The sequence below is a fragment of the Poecile atricapillus genome, chromosome Z (genome assembly GCF_030490865.1).
Source record: "Poecile atricapillus isolate bPoeAtr1 chromosome Z, bPoeAtr1.hap1, whole genome shotgun sequence".
Classification (NCBI taxonomy): domain Eukaryota; kingdom Metazoa; phylum Chordata; class Aves; order Passeriformes; family Paridae; genus Poecile; species Poecile atricapillus.
This window is the reverse complement of record NC_081289.1, coordinates 111,585,793-111,609,674: the sequence shown is the minus strand read 5'-3', so window position 1 is coordinate 111,609,674 and position 23,882 is coordinate 111,585,793. Positions and strand designations below refer to the sequence as shown.

Genomic DNA, 23,882 nt, shown 5'->3' with positions numbered 1-23,882 from the left:
CTACTGCTTTGACTCATTATTTTGGGAGAGGGAAGAAGTTGTAGTGGTTAATCCTTATAGTAACATTTTAAGGAGTGTTCTGTTAATAAGAGGTCTTAAAGTTGCATTTGAAGCATTGAGATCTGTGTAAAGCTCTGAAAAATTAAGTCTAAGGTCAATGTAAACATCAAAAAAATACAATTAATTGGAGATAGCAGGCATCTATTTATTTTTACCTCAAAAAATCTCCAATGGTCGGCATTTTCTTAGTTAGGACAAAGGAGTCACCACCATACTGGGATAATAACATCTTTGTGTATTCAGTGGTTTGATCTATGCTCACAGCTATAAAGTATGCATGTACAGGTTATGAGTCTGTGTATATATAGTTGCCATTATTGCACTTAGATTTTAGCATCTGGGGCAAGGTGAGGGGCTTGAAAATACCTGTTTCATTTTTATGAGATTCCTTATGTGTCAAACTGTGATGCCTAGTATCCTTTTACCCAAAAAAAATGAGATATATGACATTTGTATGCAGAGGAAATATTTTCTTTCTCCTCCCACTCCCCCTGAGAGTGCCAGCAGGAGTAGGGGGGCAGTAGCTGTGTGTTGCTTGATCCAGGGGTTTTTCCAGATGCCTTCAGTCCCTTCTGGGTCACCAGAACTGACACCTTGAGAAGGCTGACCTAGAACAGAGGTTAGACAGAGTTAAGAATAAAGTAGATATTTATTGAAAAGCCTTAAAGGACACACCTTGGGCAGTACAAGAGGCTGGCCAGGGCTACACCCAAGGTGGACCTAAAAGTGGTCACAAAATGTACAACTGGTCACAAGATCTCACATTTTTATAAGTTTTGGTCCATCTGTGTATTTGGGTTAAGTGTCCAATCACTGCTTCAGATTATGAAGTCCCTTCCTTGTTTTCTTTCTTCAGTCCACTGTTGTTTATGCTTTTGGGCCTGAAAGTTGTAACAATCGTCCTTGATATCGAGCTGGAAAAGGAATTGTTTTGTCTACCTACTCTGTGTAGAGAGCTCACTAACACTTAATATGAAACTCAGAACTACACACCTAGGCAGCACAGAATCTGGAACATATGAAAACTAAAACTTAAGGCATCATTTGTATGTTGAAAAGTCTTTAAAACATACAAATAACAAATACCTGGGTTTAGCTGCCATTCAAATTGAACAGTAACAGCAGCAAAAAGATAATTTACTATTCAACCTTAATGGGCCATACCTGTTATATCACCTAGGTGCTATTCTAGCTGAGGAATTGGATGCATCTGTGATATCTGTCAGCAGGATCAGATTAAGATGCAGAAGGTTTATATTACTTGAATGGGTATTTCACAGGAAGAAGAAAATAGGTTCAGTAAACTGTGGTACGATTCAAATGCTGGCTGTATTGCTCTTTAGTGGTCACTGGTGACTTGAAAGAGGAAGATCATCACCCCTAGAAATGGGGATGTGCTGTTTGATTATTATACAGAGCTTGTCAGCCTCTCTCTGAGGGGACATGTAAGTTGCTGTAGTCAGAGTGGTCAGAAGTATAGACCATGGGTTTTCTTTTTTCCTGTGGCTGTCTGGAGCACACTCTACAAGAAGTCTCTGAATATTGCCTATGACTGTTTCAGGTTTTGCAAATAATGTTCATAGAAATTTCATAGGAAATTCAGAATCATGTAATCTGTTGTGAAAATGACTGAGGATGAATAGTCACATATGTTCACATGATGTACAATATATTCTGATGGTTCTGTTCATGGGTATTTTGCATCAGAGTTACTAGGCTTTCAGCTAGCTATCCATCTTTTCGTTCTTTAGTGGAGGTGCAGAGGACAGTTCATCCTGCATGCAAAAAGCACAGAGGCAGACCACTATTGGCAGACCAGTGTGGTAGATGATAGCTTTGGCACTCTGAACTGGTGCAATTTGTAGGTTTTTTTTTTAAATGGAAAATGGTCTTGCCTTTGCATTTTTCTCAATATCCAAGTGCTTTCAATGTGTTGGAAATAGCACAAGTTACTTTTCCCTATTTATGAGCCATATTTACAGGCACAATTGCCAAGTTGAGTTGCAGAGGTGAGTTATGCACTATTAAATACTTGGTACAAGTAATAATCATGTTAGGCACTCTGTATAGTCATGGAAGAACCATTCCCTGCATATATTTTAAGTGTGTTCGATTAGATGCGCTGTGATGACATGCATCTTTGGAAAGTAAAGTGAAAAACTCCTTCTGTGCTTTCTTTCCTGGTTTGGTTTTGATGTAATCAGGATACTCAAACGTTTATTCAAACATTGTATGGGAAACGTTTATTCAAACCTTGTACCTTAAGATGATTATTGGATTTTCTGGAGCAGAATTCATTGTAGTGTATTCTTCTGTGCCTAGAGGGATGTTGCACCAAATATTAACTAGTTTGTGCTGGTTTCTGCTACTGAATTTACTGAGTGTATTTCGTTCAGTGATAAAACAGTATTCAGAAATTAGGTTTCTGGCAGATTTTTGTTTTTCTTTTCCTTAGTCTCTTGTGTCTTAGAGAGAGAATTTTTTTTTTTCTTACAAAGAAATGTTAGGGGATGGATTTGGAAGTATATGCAATCAAGTATGTTAAAAAGACCCTCTAAGCAAAAGTTAAAATTAAAAGAGAGTCTGTTTCACTATTTCCTTGATGCAGATACATAATGCTAGCCTTATTTATTAAATCACTGTGGTGGCATTTTATATGTCCCATATGTGAGCAGAGCATTTAAATACATGCCTAAACATTTCACTGACAATAGTACTCAGGAGTAGTGTCTCCTGGGTTTGCCAGCATTATTTGTCTTGCATTTTGACCAACATAGTCTATGATTTTGTGTCTTTTCAGGCAGACATGTCCTTCTTAAGCACCAGTTGACAGGCTCAGGTTACTTGCTCCAAGCTCATGCCATTTCTTACTGCCTCAGATATCAGATCACAGCTCTTCCTTAAAAATTGCTTGGCTGGTTTTGATCTGGCCATGTGATGTTCCTAAGAAAAAGCCTGCATCATGTGCCAGTGTTTCACAAGCACTAGTCCTTGGTTCTCAGTTCCCTTGAACAGTACTGGTTATATGAAAATCTTCAGCACTATGTCCAGTCATTTTCACTTGTAGATGAATTTTGAGTGTTCTTTGTTATGTGAAGATGTTCAGTCCCCTCTTTCCTTATATTCCACATACATGCAAAATGATTACTGCCATAAAGTTAATTAATGAAAAGCACCTCAGCAGCTCTATTGCCATCAAAAACATCTGTAAATTTTAGTTGCTTCTGATATACCGTATTGTCTAGATGCTTAAAATGTCACAAGATGCCTAAAGCTTTGTAATGAATTCCTGCATGAGCACCTGCAGTATTTTGCAGGCCTGCTTTCGTTGTCTTTCACAAGTGTGGATTACATGGTGAACTTCACAAATCACTACGAGACCAGTTAAACCTGTATCACAGAATCATTTAGGGTGGAGAAGACCGCACTGGGGGCAATCTTTGACTTGTCACCAACTTCTCAACTAGATCACAGCACTGTGCCACATGCAGACATTTCTTGAACACCTTCAGGGATGGTGAATATGTCACCTCTGTGGATGGTCCATTCCAATGCTTAACAGCTTGTTACATGAAGAAATTCATCCTAATGTCCAGTCTGAAACTTCCCTGGCACAGTTCAAACTATGTATTCTTGTCCTGTCCCTAGTTGTATGGGAGAATAGGCTAATCCCCACCTGGCTACAGCCTCCTTTCAGGTGGTTGTAGTGGGCAGTAAGGTCCCAGTGATCCTCATTTTCTCCAGGCTACACAGCCTCAGCTCCCTCGACCAGTCCTCACAGGACTTGTGCTCCAAATGCTTTACCAGCTCTGCTGTCCTTCTCTGGACACTCCAGCACCTCAGTGTCCTTCCTGAAGTGAGTGACTCCAAAAATTAAGATAGGATTCAAAATGTGGTTTCCCCAGTTCCAAGAACCCAGGGACAATCACTGCCCTTTTCGTGCTGGCCACTCTATTGCTGGTACAGGCCAGGATGCTGTTGGCCTTCTTGGCCACCTGGGCACAGCTGGCTCATGTTCAGCTGTCTGTTGACCAGCAGAAATCTAAACAGTCTAATGCACAAGTCTAAAACAGTTTCAGAGTAGAGGAAGAGCGGAAGACTGGACTTGTTGCAGATTCCTCAGTAACCAAGGAAACCAATTCTAACTGGAACCTTGACTGCTCATAAACTTTTAGAGGAATTGATGAGCAGAGATGAGAAGGATGTATGAATATAATTTTGACTAAAAGGAAGCACTAGTGTTCATGAGTCCTTATTAAGATGAGATTTCCTTTTCTTACTATAGGTCATATTTGTATTGTCTGTGAGATAGAGTATATTATCTTTTCTGATTGACTTTGAGAATGTTTATATTTGTATAGGTCTATTAGTATTTATTCACAAGTCTTTCAAGTTCACTGAAAGCAGTGGACATGGAGCTTTAGGATGGTCCTTTGTTTTTTGTTAAAAAATCCAGTTGATGAAAGAGTACTGACTGCTTTACGTAGATCATTAGGGGCATAAAATAGAGATGAATAAGTAGGATGACTCAGGAAAATAATGATACAAGGGGAGGTCAGTTATTTATCTTGGCAAACTATTTGCTTTTAGAAACACCTAGGATACTCACAAACTATGAAGAAACGTTTGCCAGTGCTGCTAAGTATTGTGCTTATTGCCTCATAGAATTCCACTGTCTCTCTGGGATCAATTATTTATTTCACTACCTGCAACTACTTTTGACTGGCCTAGGTAATGAAGTTGAAAGCAACTTGGTGTGGGTAAAATCAGAAAGGAAAATGATTTTAGTTTCCTACAGCCATGTGTAATGGCCTGTGGAAAGGAGTGAATGTTTGTCTGCAAATCATAAACTGGAGAACATATATTCTGCATATGTTAGACTTACTGTAATTGCTTCTAACCTTTCTGGTGTGTTGCACAGGTTAATATTCAGCCTTCTGAATGGCACCACTCCATACTGCTGCCCCAGACGTGGTTAGGATTTATGAGTCGAACCTACAATGCAGTCCTGCAGGTAATTTTGAGATATATAAATGATATTGTGGACATTAATGCTTATCGAGGTGGTATGGATTTTAATTTTACAAGCAAGAACACTCATACAAGTTACAAAAACATTAAGCTTGAGATGTTTAATTATAACATTTAGAAAAAAGAAATAAAAACAAGTCTTCAGCACAGTCTGGGATACTTTTAGAAGTTTAGTTTCTATTTACAGTTCATGTTCATGCAGGTTTGTTCATGTGTTAACTTGCAGAATGTGTCAATTTTTAGAATTTTTAGAAGATTAAATTTTAGCTAGAGCTCTAACCTATTGCTTGGGTAGGAAGTTTGTAACAGTAGTATCACAAAGGAAACAGAAGCTATCAAGGAATGATTCATTAAAAATAATTTCCCTTAATCAGCATGTAATCCTGCTGCACTGTAAGAGACTTTTCTTTCAGTTTTTTCAACCCTATATAATGAGTAGGAAATATCTTAAATTATCTCTTTTATCAGGTTAGCTAACCTGGTATCTAGACCAATGTAGTATAATTTGATTTTCAACAGGAAAATTATCTAAAAAAGGTTTAGCAAATAGCTTCCTTCCAGAATGTTTTCTTTGTGCTACTAGAATGGCTTATTTGTATTTTCAGGGGACATCAGCTGTTTTCAGTGCGAGCAGCACAGGTTGCTGAATGAATTTCTAGAAGCTTTGACTGCTCCCTTTTTCGCTGTGCAGCAAAGGATACAGTTCTCTCACATTTTCAAAACAATTTTTCTCTTGATCGTCAACAAAATGCAAGGTCCTAAACCAGGCATGCCCCATTACAAAACAAGCAGCAGCTATTCAGATTGCAGGTTTAGGGGGACATTGTCACTTGCATTTAATTACTTTCCTATTTTGCTTCCCTTCCAAGGCAAGATTTCACAAGAAGCTTAGCATGTACCAGATTTTTTTCTAAAGGATTTGTAGGATTTTTTGCCATTTTAAAAGACAATAGAGTCTATGTTCATTGCTTCTTACTTTATCCTTTTGCTTTTGTAGTACATTTCATCAGAAGTGGCCAAAACAGACTACAGTATGAGTAGTCTGGATAGTACATAATTCAGTGTTTCTGAACTGCTATACTGCCTTCTTTTTAGTCAGTAGTATGTACTCCTTTAATCTCTGTGGGGGGTCACTTTTTGAGTGAGACCTGGATTTTCAAGATTCAGTGTGTTATATCTTCAGGTTGGTATGTACACCCAAACTACAGACATTCAGTACCAGAAGAACACAGCATATGTGCCTGTATTTTTTCCTTTAAACCTAATAATCTGCTAAGAAGCAGTAATTGACAAACTAAACAAGTTAAGTTATAGTTCTCTCAATTGGAAGCAATTGGAAAAATTGTTACAACATAAAACATGCTAGGGGGCAGAAAGAATGGTGTAGGAAATCACAGGGTGAAGTCAGAGTTATGTAAAGTAAAAGAATGAGGAATTCTGCTTTAAGCAGACCAGCAGGAAAGCGATGTTTTGCTGTTAGAATCCATTTTAGCTAGCAGGCTTCTAAAGCTCACTCCCTGCTTGTTGTAGCCCTTCCCAAGGGAACTTGGCTCTGCAGGTGCTAGATAGATGCCTCAGTATTTGTGGTCATTTATGCCATCTGCAGTTTGTTTTTCTTACTCAGAACAAAAAATTATGGATTCTTCACCTTGATATAGTGTATATTACAATGGGATCCCATATGGAAAGCAGTCAAGGTCACTTACGAACTAGCCCTTAGGTTAGGCTACATGTGTTATCTGATTATTCTCCAAAGAAATCTTACTATGTAAATTAATCTTATTATATAAGATCCATTTCTGACTTTGCAATTTTGCAGGGGAGGCAGGCTGAGCTGGAGATGCAGTTAAAACATGGAAAAGAGGATCCCGAAGAGGTGCAGTACAAACAATTTACAGCCTGGCTATGGTAAGGAAGTACCTATGTACTCTTGATCACTTGTAATGGCAAGTAAGGGGACAGAGGAGGGCAAAGTTAGAAAGCCTTTAAGTTTGCAAGTTTAAAGACTGTATGAGAACTAATGAAAAAGCCCCAAACCAAAACAACAAGCAACCACCACATACAGTGACCATGGTGGGAAGAGGGCAGTGGAAAGAAAGACTATTGGGTAACTAAGGATTTCCATAGGCACAGGTTGACATGTACCTTCCCCTCTACAGAGCCTAAAAGCATTGTATGGTGAGCAGCAGGAAAGAATGAAAGAATTCCTGAATTATAGGTTTTATAGGATGTTAAAGGAGAAGGGTTATGCAAAGATAAAAATTTATTTCTTGAGAGTTTAATGACCTGTTTCGCAGAAAATACATTGGTAAAAGAAGTGTAAGTCACAGTCTGATGTATGACATGGTGCACTGATGATAAGGTAGCATTTTTGAGTGTGAGGATGTTGCTTAAAAGCAAGCACATGATGCACATCCTGGTCCATATCCTCAACTAATTCTGTTTCAGTCAAGTGAGAAGTGTCTCTCAGTCTGTCAGAATTTAGCCATGTATGTGTATGGCCAGGAGAAGAAGGTGGGAAGTGGGAAGCGTCACAAGAGAAAAACTACCTATCCATGGACAGTATAAATATCTGGTTTTGTGCTTGTTCATAAGTGTTTTGGAAGCAAATATGTACAAAGCCAAAATGCTTTTTGTCTGTTTCAGTCAAAAAGGTGTGTTACTAAGTCCCGCTCAAGAGTAAATCAGAATTTGTGTCTATTTTATTCCAGCTAATTCTGGGGTAGAGGCTTGCGTTGTAAGGTCCAGAATGCTACAGTGTTGTAGAAAAGATCCTCTATCAGTGACTGATCCCTTTCTTGACAGGGTAGAAAAAGGCCTTGTAGCAGTGCTACTTTTGTAGATTTCTCCTGAAAGTATTTCTGCTTTGTATTTCCTAAATGGTGATAATATAAGCTATGTCAAAAATAAACAGAATTCCCTTTTTCAGGAAAGAAATCAAAGCAGTAAATGAACTGGAGCCCAGTAATAGCTTTAGTTTCTTTTCCAGTTCACAGTTATTTACTTGGTTCCTCAGGGCCCTAACTTCAGTAGCTGTTAAGAATTTTTGTTGCTCACTGGGGTTAACCTAGTTGTGGACAATGTGGTATAAACTTTAGTGTTAATACTTTATTGCTTAAGTTTTGCATTTTTGGGGGGGGGCAGTTTTGCATTGGTATTTACCAAGTTGTAAATGCTTCTATTTTGGTGGCTTTGAAACTGTGTGCAAAAGCAGTGTGATTATGAAGGAAAATCTGGGTAGGTTTCTTCAAAAGCTTCAGTGTAACTCAGTCTTACACAGTTTTATACATTCTATACAACCTGTTTCAGGAGACATGCATTTTCCGTGTAAAGTTGTCTTTTTCTGTAGAATTACATTCATGGCCATGTAGAATTGTAGGTTTTAGACAGAGGATCTCTCTCCTCATCCATACCTTTCTGAGTAGGAGATTGATTGCATCTCTGCTTCAGTCTTGCTATAAATGCGAAACAAAACAACTGAAAACAAGTAGCCTATTAGAAATCAACTAAAACAATGTAAGAAATTGTAACCACTCCTATGGCCTTAATTTAAATAGATTCAGGTTTATAGACCATGTCATAGCATAACTGCCTGTAGTGGTTTCCAGAAATATAATAAGGGTTGAATAAATTGTAATGCTTGTCCATTATTAAACATTCAGCTTTCATTATGGTAGAACATAGCACAATGATTTGGAAACTTACGTATTTGATATGCTCATAAACCACATTTATGGCTATTGCATGAACCAGCATTTTATGAAAAGTGGTATTAAGTCAAATAAGAGCTCTTTATAAAACACTGGGGTTGCACCTGAGCATGAAGGTATTTGAGATGGTGCATAGATTTCTTAAACACCAAATGCTTGTAATTATTTTGCATTAAGTCTTCTGATAGGCTGTTGTTAATAGCCTATGCTAACTGTTCTGATGCCGATGTTAACCTAGAATAGACAAATGTAAGACAGAAGAGAAATATAGCTGAGTTCATGCTATACTATAATGAACATGGTGTAAATTCTTTCTGTTCTCTTGCAGGGTCAGAGATATGTTGACCGATGTCATCAAAGGTGCTTCCAAGTAAGAACTGCTAAATTACTACAGTTGATGTTTTTTTCACATATTTTCAATAGAGAGTGGGACACTGCTCCTTTTCCTCCTAGATCTTCTTAAGATGATTTTTACCTTCATTAAATTTAAAGCATCCAGGTTTCATGAGTGTTTAGATTTAGAAGTTTCTCTATGAGGTACATAGTGAAATGTAGCCTTTTAGAAGCTGATGATCAAATCAGCAAAGGTTCTATGCATAGAGTAGGAAATTACTTAAGGCAAAAGATACTGAGAGACTTCAAAGAACTTAACTAAGTACCTTGTTGTAATTGTTTGCTAGTACCTCTTATCTGAGAGGAGATAGTCTCACTGTTCCAAATGACAACATTCCACTAAGACTCATATTTCTTGCTTTAAAAAGCCAAATACTTTTACTATGATAATGACATCTTTGGATCTGGAATAAATGCTAGATTGGTAGTGTAGGTATATTTTTACAGCAGCAGTAAAAGTTTTTAGAAATGGAAGACTGGTGCAAAAGACTGGCCTTACTGGCTTGTAAGTGGTCTAATATAGTTCTGTTGTTCAGATGCTTCCGTAAAACAACATAAGAGAGTTCCATCAGGATTGTATTGCAGTGTGTTTTTCTGGGAATTACTAGAATATCAATGTATTTCCTTATGCAAAACTGAACACAGTTATGTTTTCCCTCATTATTGTCAGTGGCAGATTTTCTTTCTTAATTTCCTTAAAGGTTTGCACGGTCACAGAAATTAGTACTCTGAATCCTATAACTTTTCATGATGTTAGTGTTTTTGTAGTGTAGGGAAATAATTCAATACTTTTTTTTGGAAATACATGGATATTTCAATAATGGCTGCTCTGCTCAATCTCCTCATGCTGTTGCAATGAAGTGGCATCTGTCTCTCTAGCATTCTCTGTTTGAAGATGTTTTTGGTTTTGTGCTCTGTGGAAATGGTACTAGCTAATACTAACTGCTGCATTTCTTGCAGAAGTTGCAGAGTAGCAGAGTGCTACTTGCTCTGCAGGGTAGCAGTCTTTATTATAGTGGAAGAAAGCTTCTGTTTTTATACAACTTCATGTGTGCTAGCCTTTATAGAAAAGACAGACAAGAAAAAAAAAAGACTGGAACACTTCTCTCCTCCATTCTTTCTATAATTCCTGAAGATGAAATGTAACAGATTTCTGCTGAGCTAGAAGAGAGCCCGATGAAGTTGCTAGGGGCAAAGGCCTTCCCTCCTGGATCACCTGTAGCATACCTTTTCAGCTTCAAGATACATGTTTTGTTGCCAGCATCTCTATTGTGTTTCTTAACTGTTTGCCTTTTTCTGTTCAGAGACAGCCCAGTGGTGAAAGGAAACTCTATTTTTGCTTTAACTGGCCTTGCAGTTGCTGTAGCCAAATATGAAAGCAGCCTTTCTTCAGACACTGAAGGGGTGCCTGAGGTAAGTGAATCTGGGAGAGGGTCCCTTCTCTTAGTAGAATATAGAGAAGTAATATGACCAGGTGTTTGAGGGGCTGGTAAGGGGATTTGAAGATTTTTTACATTTTCAAGTTAAAATTTCACCATACTCAGTGAATACCATCTCTCAGATGCTGTGATCTATACAGAAGCAAGTAAAGTACATATGTGCCCTGTCACAAGAGGCATAATGTCTAACTCATTTATTAGACCATTTTGACAGATGAGATAGGTCACTGTATGGACTCTTTTTTCATAATTACAAAATTTTTGTCTCCACTGAATAGTACTTGATCAAAAGCAGTGTTTGTAAGTAAACGATGCTACTTACACTATGAAGGAATGACAAAATTATCTCATTCATGATGGATCACAGCTGGAGCATCAGCAGCTGAGTTTCTGTTTAGGTAGAACTTGATTTAAAAAAAAATTATGATGATGATGATTTTGATTTGAATTTTATAGACCGAACCTGATTTTATTCCTATGAAACACTGGATTTCCATGGTCACGGAGACCCTCTTGAGTATTGTCAATAGCCGCTACCAACCTAAAGGTCAAGTCTTCCCATGGTTCTATCAGGTATGTGCTGTGGTACATAAGGCCAGGCAGTATAGCTATATTTCATATCTGGAGTTCAAATTATGAAGTTTTCTGTTCTGTTTGACCTGTAGTAGTTGGAATAGAGGAAAATAAAAACTTTTCTTGCTCTTGTTCATTTTCTTTCATTGTGCTTTCTGTTTATATTTGTGTTTGCCTAAAGTTTTTGTCTTTATTATCAAAGCAGTAAAAGCTTCAGGCAAGGAATGTCAGGCTGTAATACATCTGTGCTGCTGTTTGCTCTATAGATGTTTATTTTAAATTCCTCAGATGGTGAGTGTTATTACCTGGAAAGGAGTAAGAGAAAAAAAAAAAACTCTCTTTTGTGTTTTTCTAGAAATCCTATTCAGGTGAAAATACTGCTAGTATTATAGCTCGATCCTGTGCAGCCACAGCTTTGTCTCTCCTGGTGCCAATTTTCATTGTGTCATACAAGGAGAAGATTGAGGAGGTCCTGAGTATGCTGACTGACAGGTTACCTGGGAAACCAAATGCTGATGAGTCTCAAGCTGTTCAAATCCACATGGGTCTTGGTTTGGGGATGTTCATCTCACGTTTGTATGAAGAAAAAGTCAGGTGAGAACTACCATATTTAATGTAGTTGTGAAAGTAACTTCCTTTTTCTGCATGTGACCTTAAGCTCTGAGGAATTAAAGTATTTACGAGTCATAGGCAAATGATTCTTGAAGGACTTCATAATGTTTCTTAAAATTTGCCTCTTATTATCAGTCTTCCCTCCCCACTTTAGCCCCCTCCAGAGCTATCCTAGGTATTTTGTCATTCTTTTGGGATGAGGGACTAGTTTTCATAATACCCTGAGGTACAAAGTGCAAATCAGTCAGCTAGAAGAGCAACACATATGCTTTTAAATGAGACTAGTTATGCTGGAAGACATAATTGTAAAATAATTCACAGTTTTCATTGGTTCCTTTGTAAGTCGTGGGACAGTGTTCACTTACGTCATGTGAGTTACACATGTGAGAATGGAGCTACAATGGAAGTAGTGTAATGAACTGTCTTTAAAGCATGCTGTTATAACTGTGTTGTCAGCACAGAGGTGTTCTAAACTTGATGGAAAATGCCCCCTTTTCAGAAAGGTTGGCCTCAGTTGCACATTTCTGGTGATTCCAGAGAAATTAAGAAGTAGGGTTTGGCTTTATACTCCTCCAGTTTCTTGACTGCTAGGGATTTTGTCTTCTTGTATACCTGTAAAAAATGTTTAATTAGTACACAAGCACAGGTACCAAACAGATTTGATTGGCAGTTTTTAATTTGCTCGGTGAAGCTAATGTTTCCAAGGCAGCTGCTTTCATTAAAACTGAAGCATTGCTGAGTTCTAATCTTCATGCTTTGGTGCCTTGATGCCTTGCTGCCACTGACTCAGCCACATAACTTGGGCATGGACTACCTCTGGATGTTTAGTCAGTGGGCTGATCTGTGTACAAGCGTTGAAAGACTCTTAAAGAGAAGGAAGTTACATCAGCCCGGTATTTTGGAGTATATGGATCAGTATTTTGGGAGTTTGTGTCTCTTTCATTTCTGTGGTGAGGGGTATTCAGTGAATACATTTATCTAACCATTTCTTGCAGACTAGTTTTACTTTTTCATTGCCCTGCATGATTTGAAAACTTAATCTTACACATTCTTCAAAGCATTGTCTTGCAACAAATTAAAGCTCACAGGGTTGTGGCTATATCTTATATCAGATTACAGACCTAGTTTCAATTAAAGACGTCCTATTCATTATGAAAATGGAGTACATGTTTTATAAGAGGGGAGTCCATATGACGTCTTTGGAGTGAGAATGTAAATGCTTCTTTTTTATCAGTAAGTGTTAGGCAGTGAAGTAGAGAGAGACTGCCAAAGCTAATAGTGTAAAATGTCATGAATCTTTAGCTTATAAATAGTTACAGGTGAGATCGTGCTTAATAGGTACCTCCTCCTACTGTCAGACATTGGATATTATTTTTTTTTTTTTTTCTATTTTGGTTTGGTTTTGTAGTGATATACCTGGTCAGCAAATGAACTTGGTTCTCATGAAGTCCGTGGATGTGTTGGAGGACTGCTGCTTTGACACCAGCCTGGAGTACAAGTGAGTTTCCTTTATTGCTGATGATACTTTATTTTGAAGTCTACCTTTTTAACTGATGCTTTCTGCCTTAATTCTACACAGCAAAGTTTAAGAGTAGGATAAGGAGACAGCTGGTTCAGAGTACTTCCATATGATCACCAGCTCAGGCTGGCTGGAAAGGCCCTTTGGAGGGCTACATGCTCTCTAAAACAGGCTTGGTCTACATTGCTTAAGCTTTTACATTCAGGATTTGAAACTCCTAAGACAATGAAACACGTGTCAGTTGCTATGAGGTAATTAACATGAGGTAACATAGCATGGCAGCATGTTTCTTCTACAGTAGTCATTTCTCTTTAAAATCAGAAAAGGAACCACAGCATCTTGAGCAGTGTGAGTGTTTTCTTTGATTTTGGACATTACTCTGCTTAGCTCTTCCCTGTTCAAAAGAAACAGCAATAATTCCCTTTTGCCTTTTCCTTCCTTTCTCCAGTGCACTTTCTGAAAAGCTCTGAGGAGTCACAGCTGTGCACCATTGGGCTGTGAATCTGTGTAGCTTAGTGAGGATTTCTGTTGCCTTTTGAGTGGCACAGGGTGTGACACACAGTACACAGGGACTGTACCAGCTGCACCCCTTTGTCATGCCTGTTGCTGCTGGTTTGTGCAGCCTATTAGCTGGAGATCAAAGCCTCAGAGAAGAGCCAAGCCACTTCTCTGGCAACAAGAGATTGACAGAAGAATATGAAACAACGGAGCAAGCAAGAGGGGGAAGATTGAAGAGGGGGTAGTTTTTTGTGCTGCCTATGGTTTTTGAGGGTTAAGAGGAAGTTGGTTTCTAGTATGAGTTCTCTCTGTGAGCAAAGAAGTAATATAAAGCTGTAAATGTTGCAGAGTTGTCCAAATTCTGCATTTCTGTACTTGTAAACTGCTGTTCCAAAGGAAGATCTTTTCCAGCTTTTTATTCCAGTGTGACACAGGCATGATCAGCTGTGAGGCATGAGCATTTTCACCAGTGTTTCACTCCTGCTAAACTGGTGATTTTCACTAAAAACAGGCTAACACTGTTTTGAGCATAGGTCTGCTGAGCAGTGCGGGTGTGGGAATCAGCACTGTCCGGGTTCAGCTGTGCCCGGTGGAAGGCAGGACTCCCTGCAACCTGATGCTCTGGCATTAAAACTCTTAAAATATGCTGGGAAATATGAGATATCATGTAGATGAAATATACCTAAATACTTATTTTATGTAGCTCACAAATAAGGTAGCCAAGTGAGAACAACTGTTAGTTACAAAAAGGGGAACAGACAAGGTGAAGTTTTATTCTTGCTTTAGTCTCCAGTTATAAGTCTTTATTAACAGCATCTAACATAAAATACTGTACCTCTAATGAGAAATTCCATTTTCTTTCTATGTAGTTTTGTCAACAAGCAGTAACGTAAACTTGAATTTAGAACTCTTGTATATAAGCCATGTCTTTGTTTTGTTGGCTACTCGTGAATTCAGATACAGCAGTTACTTGAAAAGGTTTGTTTGATCTTTGCTGGAAAAAAATACCACTTCCAAGACGCCCCTCCACATCTTCTAGCCACATTCAATCATCCTTAATCTCCAGTTACTGTAAAACACTGTCTTAAAAATATGACTGAAGTTATTCTCAGATGTTTCTTTTTTACCTAGCTGAGTAAAAGCAGCAGCTCTTGCTTTTTTAAAATTGGATAGGAGAAGCTTAGGTGAATGCCTAAGATCCAGCCATGTTCATTGGCTTGGTGCTTGCTACAAGCAGTGTCAGGGAGATGTGCAAGGGGGGGAAAAAATAATCTACAGGTAAGAGCTATTGTGGAGCAGTGAGAGGTCACCTTCAGAGCAGTTAGTGTCTGCTATGCTTTAGTATCTCATAATGGAAGCCAGAACTCTTTGGAAGTTTTCTGACAAAACTTATGACTTGGAATTTGTTATAGGAGCACACATGCAGAATTTAGTGAAAGATCTTTGGTCCAGAATGGAATTTCTGAAAACAAGGCAGAGACTGTGGAGATGCTGGTGCCAGCTGCCCTATTAAATTATGTCCTTTGAAACTATGTTCTTGTTGCAATTTTAATCATCCTCACCATCAAACAGTTTATTGTGCTGGATATATCTACCCTGATGAAGCTGCTCCACTACAGCATATGCAAATTTTAGTACATACAGGTTAGAAAGCACACCTGACCATTCCTGTTTAAGAAATGGAGGTGCATACCTTAATCTCTACAGCCATCTTAGCAGCTCTCTGGCTTAATCACTAATTTCTTTACTTTTGCAAATTAAGCAATTCTTGGAGGAGTCTGACAGCAGCAGATGCTAATACACCTAGTGAACCTACAATTATTATGTTTAACTGGGATTTCCTAGTTTATACTACCAGGACAAATTGCACCTAGGATTTTAGATCTATATGTCTTTCATACTAATTTTTGGTGCTTTTTGTTTTAGTTCTTCAGAGGCAGAAAGAATCATGAGGCTGTATGTGTAGGACTTATTATTTAAATACACATTTTCTTCTTACACTCTTCTTTTATCTGGTGTTTCCCGAAAAGGATGTGTGAAATAAAAACCATTTGCAAAATTGACTGTGGTAATAAATTGTCTACAGGGCTAGTTATCAGGCAAGGCCAAGAGGTCATCTTGCCTGCAAACTTTGTTGGGTTGTAAAGGGAGTTCAGACCAGCCAAAGCATACTTAATCCTTTCTGTTTTCTCTTGAAGCACTGGATGTATTTTAGGAGTAGGACTTGTTCTTTCATTTATGAGTCACAGTAGCCAAACAGAATCGCGAGTGCACGTTTCCGCTTCATTGAGAAAACTCTTCAAATACCTGGACACCAGTGAGAACCAAAGCAGAGGAATCCAGGAGGTATGATCTATTTTATCATAAATTTTAAGTCTTCCTTTTATTTTATTGCCTCCTTTTAATAACTTTAGTCTTTTTGCTGAAACTTTTTATCTGTCGTACTGAAAAGCTTGATTTCTACTTTTTCTTTCACAATATATGGGTTTATGTCTTCTGGGGAAAAAAAAATGACAATAACAGCAATATAAGAATAGAATAATGTGTAATGCTTTACAGAAATTAATAAAGTGCCTGAAAAGATAACAGGCATGGTCCTTTAAAGGTCTTCTTTAATTCCTTAACCCCAAATTAAATTATTAAAAGTTGGATCATGATTAACTATGAATATGGGTCTCTTACATACAGTTGTTTACTTCTCATCTGTTCTACTAAGAGCAGACAGCAGGTTACTCTGAGAGAGAACATAATGCTAATACTTCCTCCTTCAATATGCCTTTTGTATACTTCGAAATTTGGTGTCACTAGCTAATGTGAATTTTGTACTTGTGCATGCTGCTATTGCCCCATTTACTATTCTCTATGTTTTCAACACTTAAATTGAGCCCTGCATTTTCAGGGAGGTTTTTTCCAGGATATGTCCTGTAAGTTTCGACATGGTCCGTGTACTTAGCCTGTAATTCTGCTGAGATAAAACTTGAATGAAAACGGATGACATTCCAACAGTTTACAACAGAAAACAAAAATCAAAAAAAGCAGATGTTTTGCACAAGAAAAGCAACCCTGTCTGTACATGATGTATATAAGCCTGGAGCAGCTGAGTAGTTGACTTGCATAATCCTCTGTTTTTCCTATGGGACTTAATAGAGATTGATAGTATTGTTCTTTTCCCCTGTTGGTAGTGTTCTGAAAGCTCTTTATTAAATATCTTCCTCGATGCAGTTTTATTTTTTTGACAATACATATGTGTTGGGGATTAGCCTTTTGCAGTTTATGGTTCATGCATTAACATTACTTGCAGCTATGAAATAAGAGAGATCTTCAAGTGCATTATTGAAATTAAACTGAGTTCAATACAGCAAATTCTGAGATGAGGGGCAGCAGCTATTTAACATCATGAGACAGTTTGGAATGAGAAGCAAAAGTTACCCTTTGCAACTAAAACCTCTGTAAGGATTTGTACAAATGAGTAAAATTTGGGCAGCATTCTAGGATGAATGCTACTATATGAGATGCACAGGAGGCTCTTTGAGAGCTGTAAATGATTTGGATATAACCAGTACTTGACAATTTTGGCCGCCGCAGCAAGAGGTACAATCTGCACATTACTTGCTACAAGTCAAGTTGATGTCAATCCTGCATAGTAGGTGGGTGCTATCACCTGCTCTCACCTGCTTCCCTCAGAGTCATGGAGTCTTTGGTACAGAGGAGGTTAAACAGTTGGCAGACCTGCTTTGTTGGTGGTTCAGATTTCACTTCCTTATTCTCCATGGCTAAGGCAGGAGAACAGAAAAGTCATGTTGCTGGTGAATCCTTCTGCAAGGACAGGAGGCTGGTGTTGTGGGCTGTGTGGCCTGGTGGACCTGCTTGTAGTCCTAATGGGATGCTGAGCATGCTTACGTAAATAGTGATCAGGTAACTTGTGTTGAGACAATAGCTAAATTTGTGTGGAAGGTCAGGAGCTTGACCTCTGTAAAATCAGAAGTACTTCCAAGCTTTAGTTGTGTTTGTGTAGTATTAATGGCATCTATGAAGAGTCTTTCAGAGAGGGAATAAATATCTGAAAGTATAAACTGAAAATGTTACGTCTGTTCTATCATACTGGCACATTATTCAATGTGACCATTGCTACAATGAGCTTGATTAGCCTCTAGGTAATGAAGTAAAATTTTTTTCAGGTGCTTGCCTATTCTGTGGCCTGTTCCAGTGTCTCTGCTTTCAGTGTTGGAATCATAGAAGCAGCTGAGGCTGAGAAGGCTATGAGCAAGCTACGGACCTTAGCAGAAGATAATCAGCAGGTAATAACTGTATTTGGGCTTTGCTTCAGTTCTCTTACTCTCTTTATCTATTTAATACTGGATACTGCTTTACCAAAACTGTAATTCAAGACAATTATATTGATCTTCTTTCATCATTAAGTAATACTGAATGTATTTTGCATACCATGCAATTACGAAGACTAACACTTGATTTCATTAATTCGTATAGTGATTAAAAGACAGTAAAAGAAAAGCAAATTGTATGTGTTTGATTGCATTTAGAAGATAAATTATTACATTAGATGTCTTTAGTCACTGTATCCTGTTATTTTTTGTCTCTGTAGTCTCAATATTTTAGTGCAAGTTCTTTTCTGGTTAATGTTTGTCAGGAAATGAAGGAACCAAGGAGAGACAACCATTTTGAATCAAAGCCTGCTATTGTATTAATCAACTGTTCAGAATGTTTATCTGAATAATAAGTCAGAGCTAATTACTTGTGCTAGGGCTTTTTATCTTTATATCAGAAAGTCTGCTCTAAAACAAAGGCTCTATGTGCCAGAGATTTAATCCCAGAAAATCCCATGTCACTTGAAATAAGAAAGCATCTGGTATTCTAGACAAAGATGTTACCTCTAATAGCTGGGAAATAATAATAATATACAAGTAATGTTTCAATAATAAATGTATAAAAGAATACAAATTCCTTTGTAAAATCTGTTTTTTAATAAGTTCTTTTCACCTTACAGACCTACAGTTTTGCTTTGGCTTTAGGTGCAATAGTACATGGATTGTCAGCTTGTGGTCATGGGAAAGCTGAAGACCTGAGTAACAGACTAATGCCAGCCTGGATAAAAACTGTGCTTGCAGAGGTAAAGGAGTTTGAGTGCATATCCTGAGTTTTGTACTTGTTTTGTTGTTTTGATTTTTTTTGCATGGGTGAGAGTAGAGGAGGTGGGAAAGTGATAGTGTGCAGTTTAAAATTAACAGTAGGAACATAATTTTCCTTGCTCTTCTGCAGGAGTGATGCTAGGAGAAGTTATGACTATCTGAATATGCTTTTTGATTGATATTTGGAAGCAAGAGTATAACTTTGAATTGTTTGTTAAAGGGAAAGAAATCTCTGTTTCTCTTCTACTTGGAAAATTTGTGAGAAATGTTTATCTCAATGAGGTCTTAATTTGGACATTTTCTCTAATTTGGAACAGTACCCAAGGATAAATTCTAGGATATTAAGTGAAAATGTCTTGTGCAATCAGGTGCTGCTTGTCAAAACCAGAAAAAAATAAGGGTGATTATAGTGCCTTAGTCATTATAATAATTTCAGTTTATCTGGAAAAGTTAGGTGTTACAAATCAAACTCTAAATTTACACATTTAGAATTCAGCTGAAGGTAATCATTAATAAAGAAACTGTTTTTGAATTGCACTGATATATTTTATGGAATGCAGATTGTGCTAGGGAAAAAAGTGATTTGTCAATCCCATGGTGATTTCATATTTGGAGAAGTGAGAAGGAAGCTCCATATAAAGCTTTCATTCATCAAGAAAGGGATTAATATTATCTGCCATGCTGAAGTCTGATCTGAAAAGGCTGTTGGGATTAGAGGTGTACTGATGATAGTAGTCATGGTTTTTAAGTTGGAAGAACCAGGCATTTTTCTTGTAGTGAAAATAGTAGTGTTATAGTCATCACATTGGCTCACTGGTCCTGAATTATGCTTCCAGGGTTTTCCAACAATGGAGCGTCTGGCTGCTGTCAGTGGGCTAGTTGCGCTGGTGGGCTCTGAAGGAGGCATGATACAGGTGAGAATATGCTTATTCTTATATATTCTTATTCTGTATATATTTTCTTATATACCGTAATATCATGGAAAAATTTGGCTAGAAGGCAAGATGGGATGTATCCTCCCCATTCCTGCAGCAATGGCTGTAAACCAGGACATCACATTTTTGCAATAATTCATGTTGGGTATGAACCAAGCAATATTGAATTGCAATGCATAAAATGGGGTTTGTTCCATTTTGTCATCGTATGGCCCATGTTCAGTGCCACTGAGGAAAAGCTTGCAGCCATGTAAGCTTTCTCCTTTTCTCTCTCCCACTCCCTAGAGAAAGGCATGGGTGCAAATGTAATCTGTTTTCAGAATTTTTTCTCTGTTTGTTGCTTCTTCTTCTACCTCTTACAAAATTCACCTTCTTTTCTTTTCCTCTTGAAGCTGAAATCTGAGACCATTCAGTCCTCACAGTTTCAAAGTAAGCTAAATGAAGTGATCAGGACCCTTACACAGGTAAGAAGGCAGACTCCTCTTTCCTCCTTTGGATATTGCACTACCGTACCTTCACGCCTTGCACAAGCAGGCCAAGTCTGTTTGAAAGAAACTATGTAATCCTTTATCCAGTTTGAATGAGGCAGTGTAGGGGAATCCATCTAACTAGTGGTTTATTGTCTCAACAGATAATTAGTCTCTCAGAGCAGATTGGTCTTCAGACAAATGCAGTAAGACTTCTGGGACGTCTTCACATGTCCTGTTTGTCTTCTACACAGAACAGGGCATCTGGTAAGATGGTTTATTACTGCTTCTTAAATAACATATAGAAACAGCGCATCACTAAAAAGACAGTGGGAGACACATTAGATAATACAAGTTAGACACTGCTTTGAGATCTCACGGTCCAGTGTGCCTAAAGGTTGGAACATGAAGCAGAAATCGGTGTGCTGATCCCCACATCTGCTTTTACTTGCAGTATGAAGGTAATGTTCTAAATTGTTCTGGTCAAACTTGTGTATTGCTTCTTTAGTTTTTTATAGGATAAACTGTAAATAGGTTTTACAGCTCCTATGGCACATCTATTTCACATCTACTCCATGCCATTTAGAACTGATTCATCTACTATCTGTTTTAGCACTTCCCGCTGCATAAAAAAATCAATACTTAAAAACGAATCTATAGCAAGACCAAGCTGACTTTTTAAAAGTATTTTACTAGAAGGAGATCTTCTCTGGTTAGCTGAAATAAAAAAAAAAATAGTGCTCTGTGCCCTTTCAGGGCAGCTGATGCATCACTAACTTAAAGTGTTGTTTCAATATCCATTGTTAAAAAAAAGCCGAATAATTAATCGTTAATGAAATACCAGCACTAAACTAATTAAGTTGAAGCTCTTCACTTTGGTGGGAACTAAACTGGGAACCAAAAACACAAAGCATAGATGAAATCACAGAGAAAGGTCTCTCAAAGTTTCTGCTTTTATGTATGCCTGCATGTATGCCTAAGGTTAGATAGATACAGAATGTCTCTGCTGCATTTAACTTCCTAAATTTTGAAGTGCTCCCTTTCAAATTCCAACTTGCAGCGCCCAATGTATTTTTAATGAAGTTCTTATCCCTGGCTTTTCAGTTGATCTGTGAATTTGTTTTTTCAGATCTGGCAACTTTCACCACAAAAAATGTTTAGCTTGCCTTAGAGGTGACAAGGCCAATACATCTATCAATCTTGGGGTCTGAATACTCTGAGTCACCTACAGAATCAGTTAGCTCAAACACAGCTCAGTTTGGCATTTAAATTTACATGGGAGCAGAAGGTTATAATTTCTGCTAATGATGTTTTAGAATATAAACATCTTTTTATCTTCACAGTTCCTCCAGATTTTAGCTACTTACCCGTAAACAGCTTTATCAGGGCAGCCATTGACTTTGCCATTGAAAGTGGAAAGAAAGGTAAGGATCAAACTACATTGTCCCTCTGGGAAATTTGTTACAGCTATAAAAGGTGGCCTTAAACACTTGCTTTTATTTGCTAAGAGAACTTTTCCAAGTACAAATTTGAACTTCACTAATATGAGGTATTTAAAATAGAAATTTAATTACACTCAAAATGATAAGGTAATATTGTGTAGTTAGGACTTTAGTTTTTTCCACCTAGGTTTTGACTTTTAAAATCCTTTCCTTAAGATGATGTTTCTTCCCTGTGAGAATGAAAGTCAAATCATTTCAAGGGTGTGCTCAGTTAATACTCCATCATCAGACTGACTTTCTGCTGCCCCTTATTTCAGTGATGCTGGGTTAAGATTCTCTGTAACAGAGTGGTATTAAACAGATCACTGCTGTGATAGATGGAAAGAAGCCTGAAGAAAGTATGGTCTTACTGAGGAAGCCTGGTAAAAGAGAGATGTGTTGGAGTAGTCTTAAGGAAAATAGAGAGAGAGGATTACTCCTATGTGGAACTAAGTGAGCTCACTGCCATGCTATTAAGCAAGCTTTGTTTAAATGGAGATTAAAATGCCCACATTTTGATTCCAGGAGGATCAACTTATGTGGACATAACTTGGTATGTAGCAAAGGTTAGCACTAATGTGACTGTTCTTTTGGCCTGCATCTAAAAGATGAGAAAGGAAAGCGATGGCAGAAAACTTCACTGTTCTCCCAATAAGAAATGGAAAAATACTACCTTACTAGGTGTAGAATATCTGTAATTAGCTTATAAATTGACTCAAGAGCAAGGGACCAGAAAGTTTCTATTTATTAGTAAGAAGAAGCCATTTTGACAGGAGATTAAAAATGTAACTGTTCATTATAAATGAGATGGCTAATTCTCAGATGCAAAAGGAAGTAACAGTGATTTTGTAACACTTTTCTGTTCTTTTCTACAGCTTGAACTACAGTGCAGTGTTCACATATTTTGGTGAGCTGTTCAGCCAAATATGTGTGTATAAAATTCAGACTTTGACTGAATCTTCTGTTCTAGGCCCTGAATCTGTCCCAGCTGAGCTGGTGAAAGTAGCACTGGCACCCATTGCATTAGTTGGAGAAAGCTATCAGTATCCACCTGTAAACTGGGCATCCATTCTTTCTCCTTTGATGAGGCTGGACTTTGGTAAGAGTAGTACTTTTCTATTAAGACTTCCATATTTGTCACAGGAGTTCTTTACTAATACAGCTTTCACAAACTTTGGAGCCCTCTTCAGGACTTGAAGTTAGTGCAGTGGTTAGTTTTATTATGCTTTCAAGGCTGACTTTCTAGTGTTTACAAATATATATTTGTCATCACCATGTGGACACTATTTTAACTGAAGAAAAACTAAAGAAGATCAGAGCTGAGAAGTTCTCTAAAACCTTGGTGAAAGTGGCCTTAATATTTCATTTGAACTATTTACATAAAAGCCCATCATAAGACTAAACATACAACTAAATGTATCCTGTTTTCAGTACCTGCTGGATGTTTGGTAGTTCGTCTAGCTATCACTATTTTGAAATACACTTTCTACTAAATTACACTGGGTGATAATTTTCAAAATAATGGAAAAAGTTTCCTATACTGAAGTCTGCAATTCTTATGAAATATTTCTGCTTTTCACTTAGGAGTCTTACTTTTTTAAATGAGGGAATTTGCAGTGGAAACAGTACATGTGTTTTGTAGCTGTTTTTAGATTTCAGACAGCATCATAGTCCAGGAATATTGACTCATTTTTCCTTTTGTGGATAAAATCTTAATTTTATTTAGCAAGGACTTCTTTTAAAAAAAATTTTACTTTTCTTATAATTCCCTCATTTTTGTTCCTGAGCAAATTGAAATAACTTGAATAAATGCTGATACTGCTTGTTGAAAGTGCACAAATAGAAAGGAGAGTCTTCTAAAATGTATGTGTTAAAAACTTGAAGTAGGATTTTTAGAAAAATAAGTTGTAATGTGGTGCTCTAGTAGAACAATAACCCTCCTTTATTTTATGAGTTGAGAACAAATTTAAAGGGAAAATGATTTTGTTGTAAATTAGCTTGTTTTCTTCTGTTTTAG

The 23,882-nt window shown here is 37.6% G+C and overlaps 1 protein-coding gene across 2 annotated transcripts in view; it reads left to right on the top strand.

Moving 5' to 3' along the window:
* The window catches only part of FOCAD (focadhesin), a 92,633-nt gene that overhangs the window by 59,153 nt on the left and 9,598 nt on the right, over positions 1-23,882 (top strand). For both annotated transcript variants that reach the window (XM_058826304.1, XM_058826305.1), the window contains exons 22-36: positions 4,982-5,074; positions 6,911-6,999; positions 9,130-9,171; positions 10,499-10,607; positions 11,090-11,206; positions 11,562-11,800; positions 13,227-13,316; positions 16,034-16,181; positions 18,014-18,133; positions 18,841-18,963; positions 19,819-19,896; positions 20,310-20,381; positions 20,549-20,651; positions 21,728-21,808; positions 22,836-22,964. In XM_058826304.1, the coding sequence (XP_058682287.1) occupies positions 4,982-5,074; positions 6,911-6,999; positions 9,130-9,171; positions 10,499-10,607; positions 11,090-11,206; positions 11,562-11,800; positions 13,227-13,316; positions 16,034-16,181; positions 18,014-18,133; positions 18,841-18,963; positions 19,819-19,896; positions 20,310-20,381; positions 20,549-20,651; positions 21,728-21,808; positions 22,836-22,964 (1,633 nt within the window). The remainder of the gene's footprint in view (positions 1-4,981; positions 5,075-6,910; positions 7,000-9,129; positions 9,172-10,498; positions 10,608-11,089; positions 11,207-11,561; positions 11,801-13,226; positions 13,317-16,033; positions 16,182-18,013; positions 18,134-18,840; positions 18,964-19,818; positions 19,897-20,309; positions 20,382-20,548; positions 20,652-21,727; positions 21,809-22,835; positions 22,965-23,882) is intronic.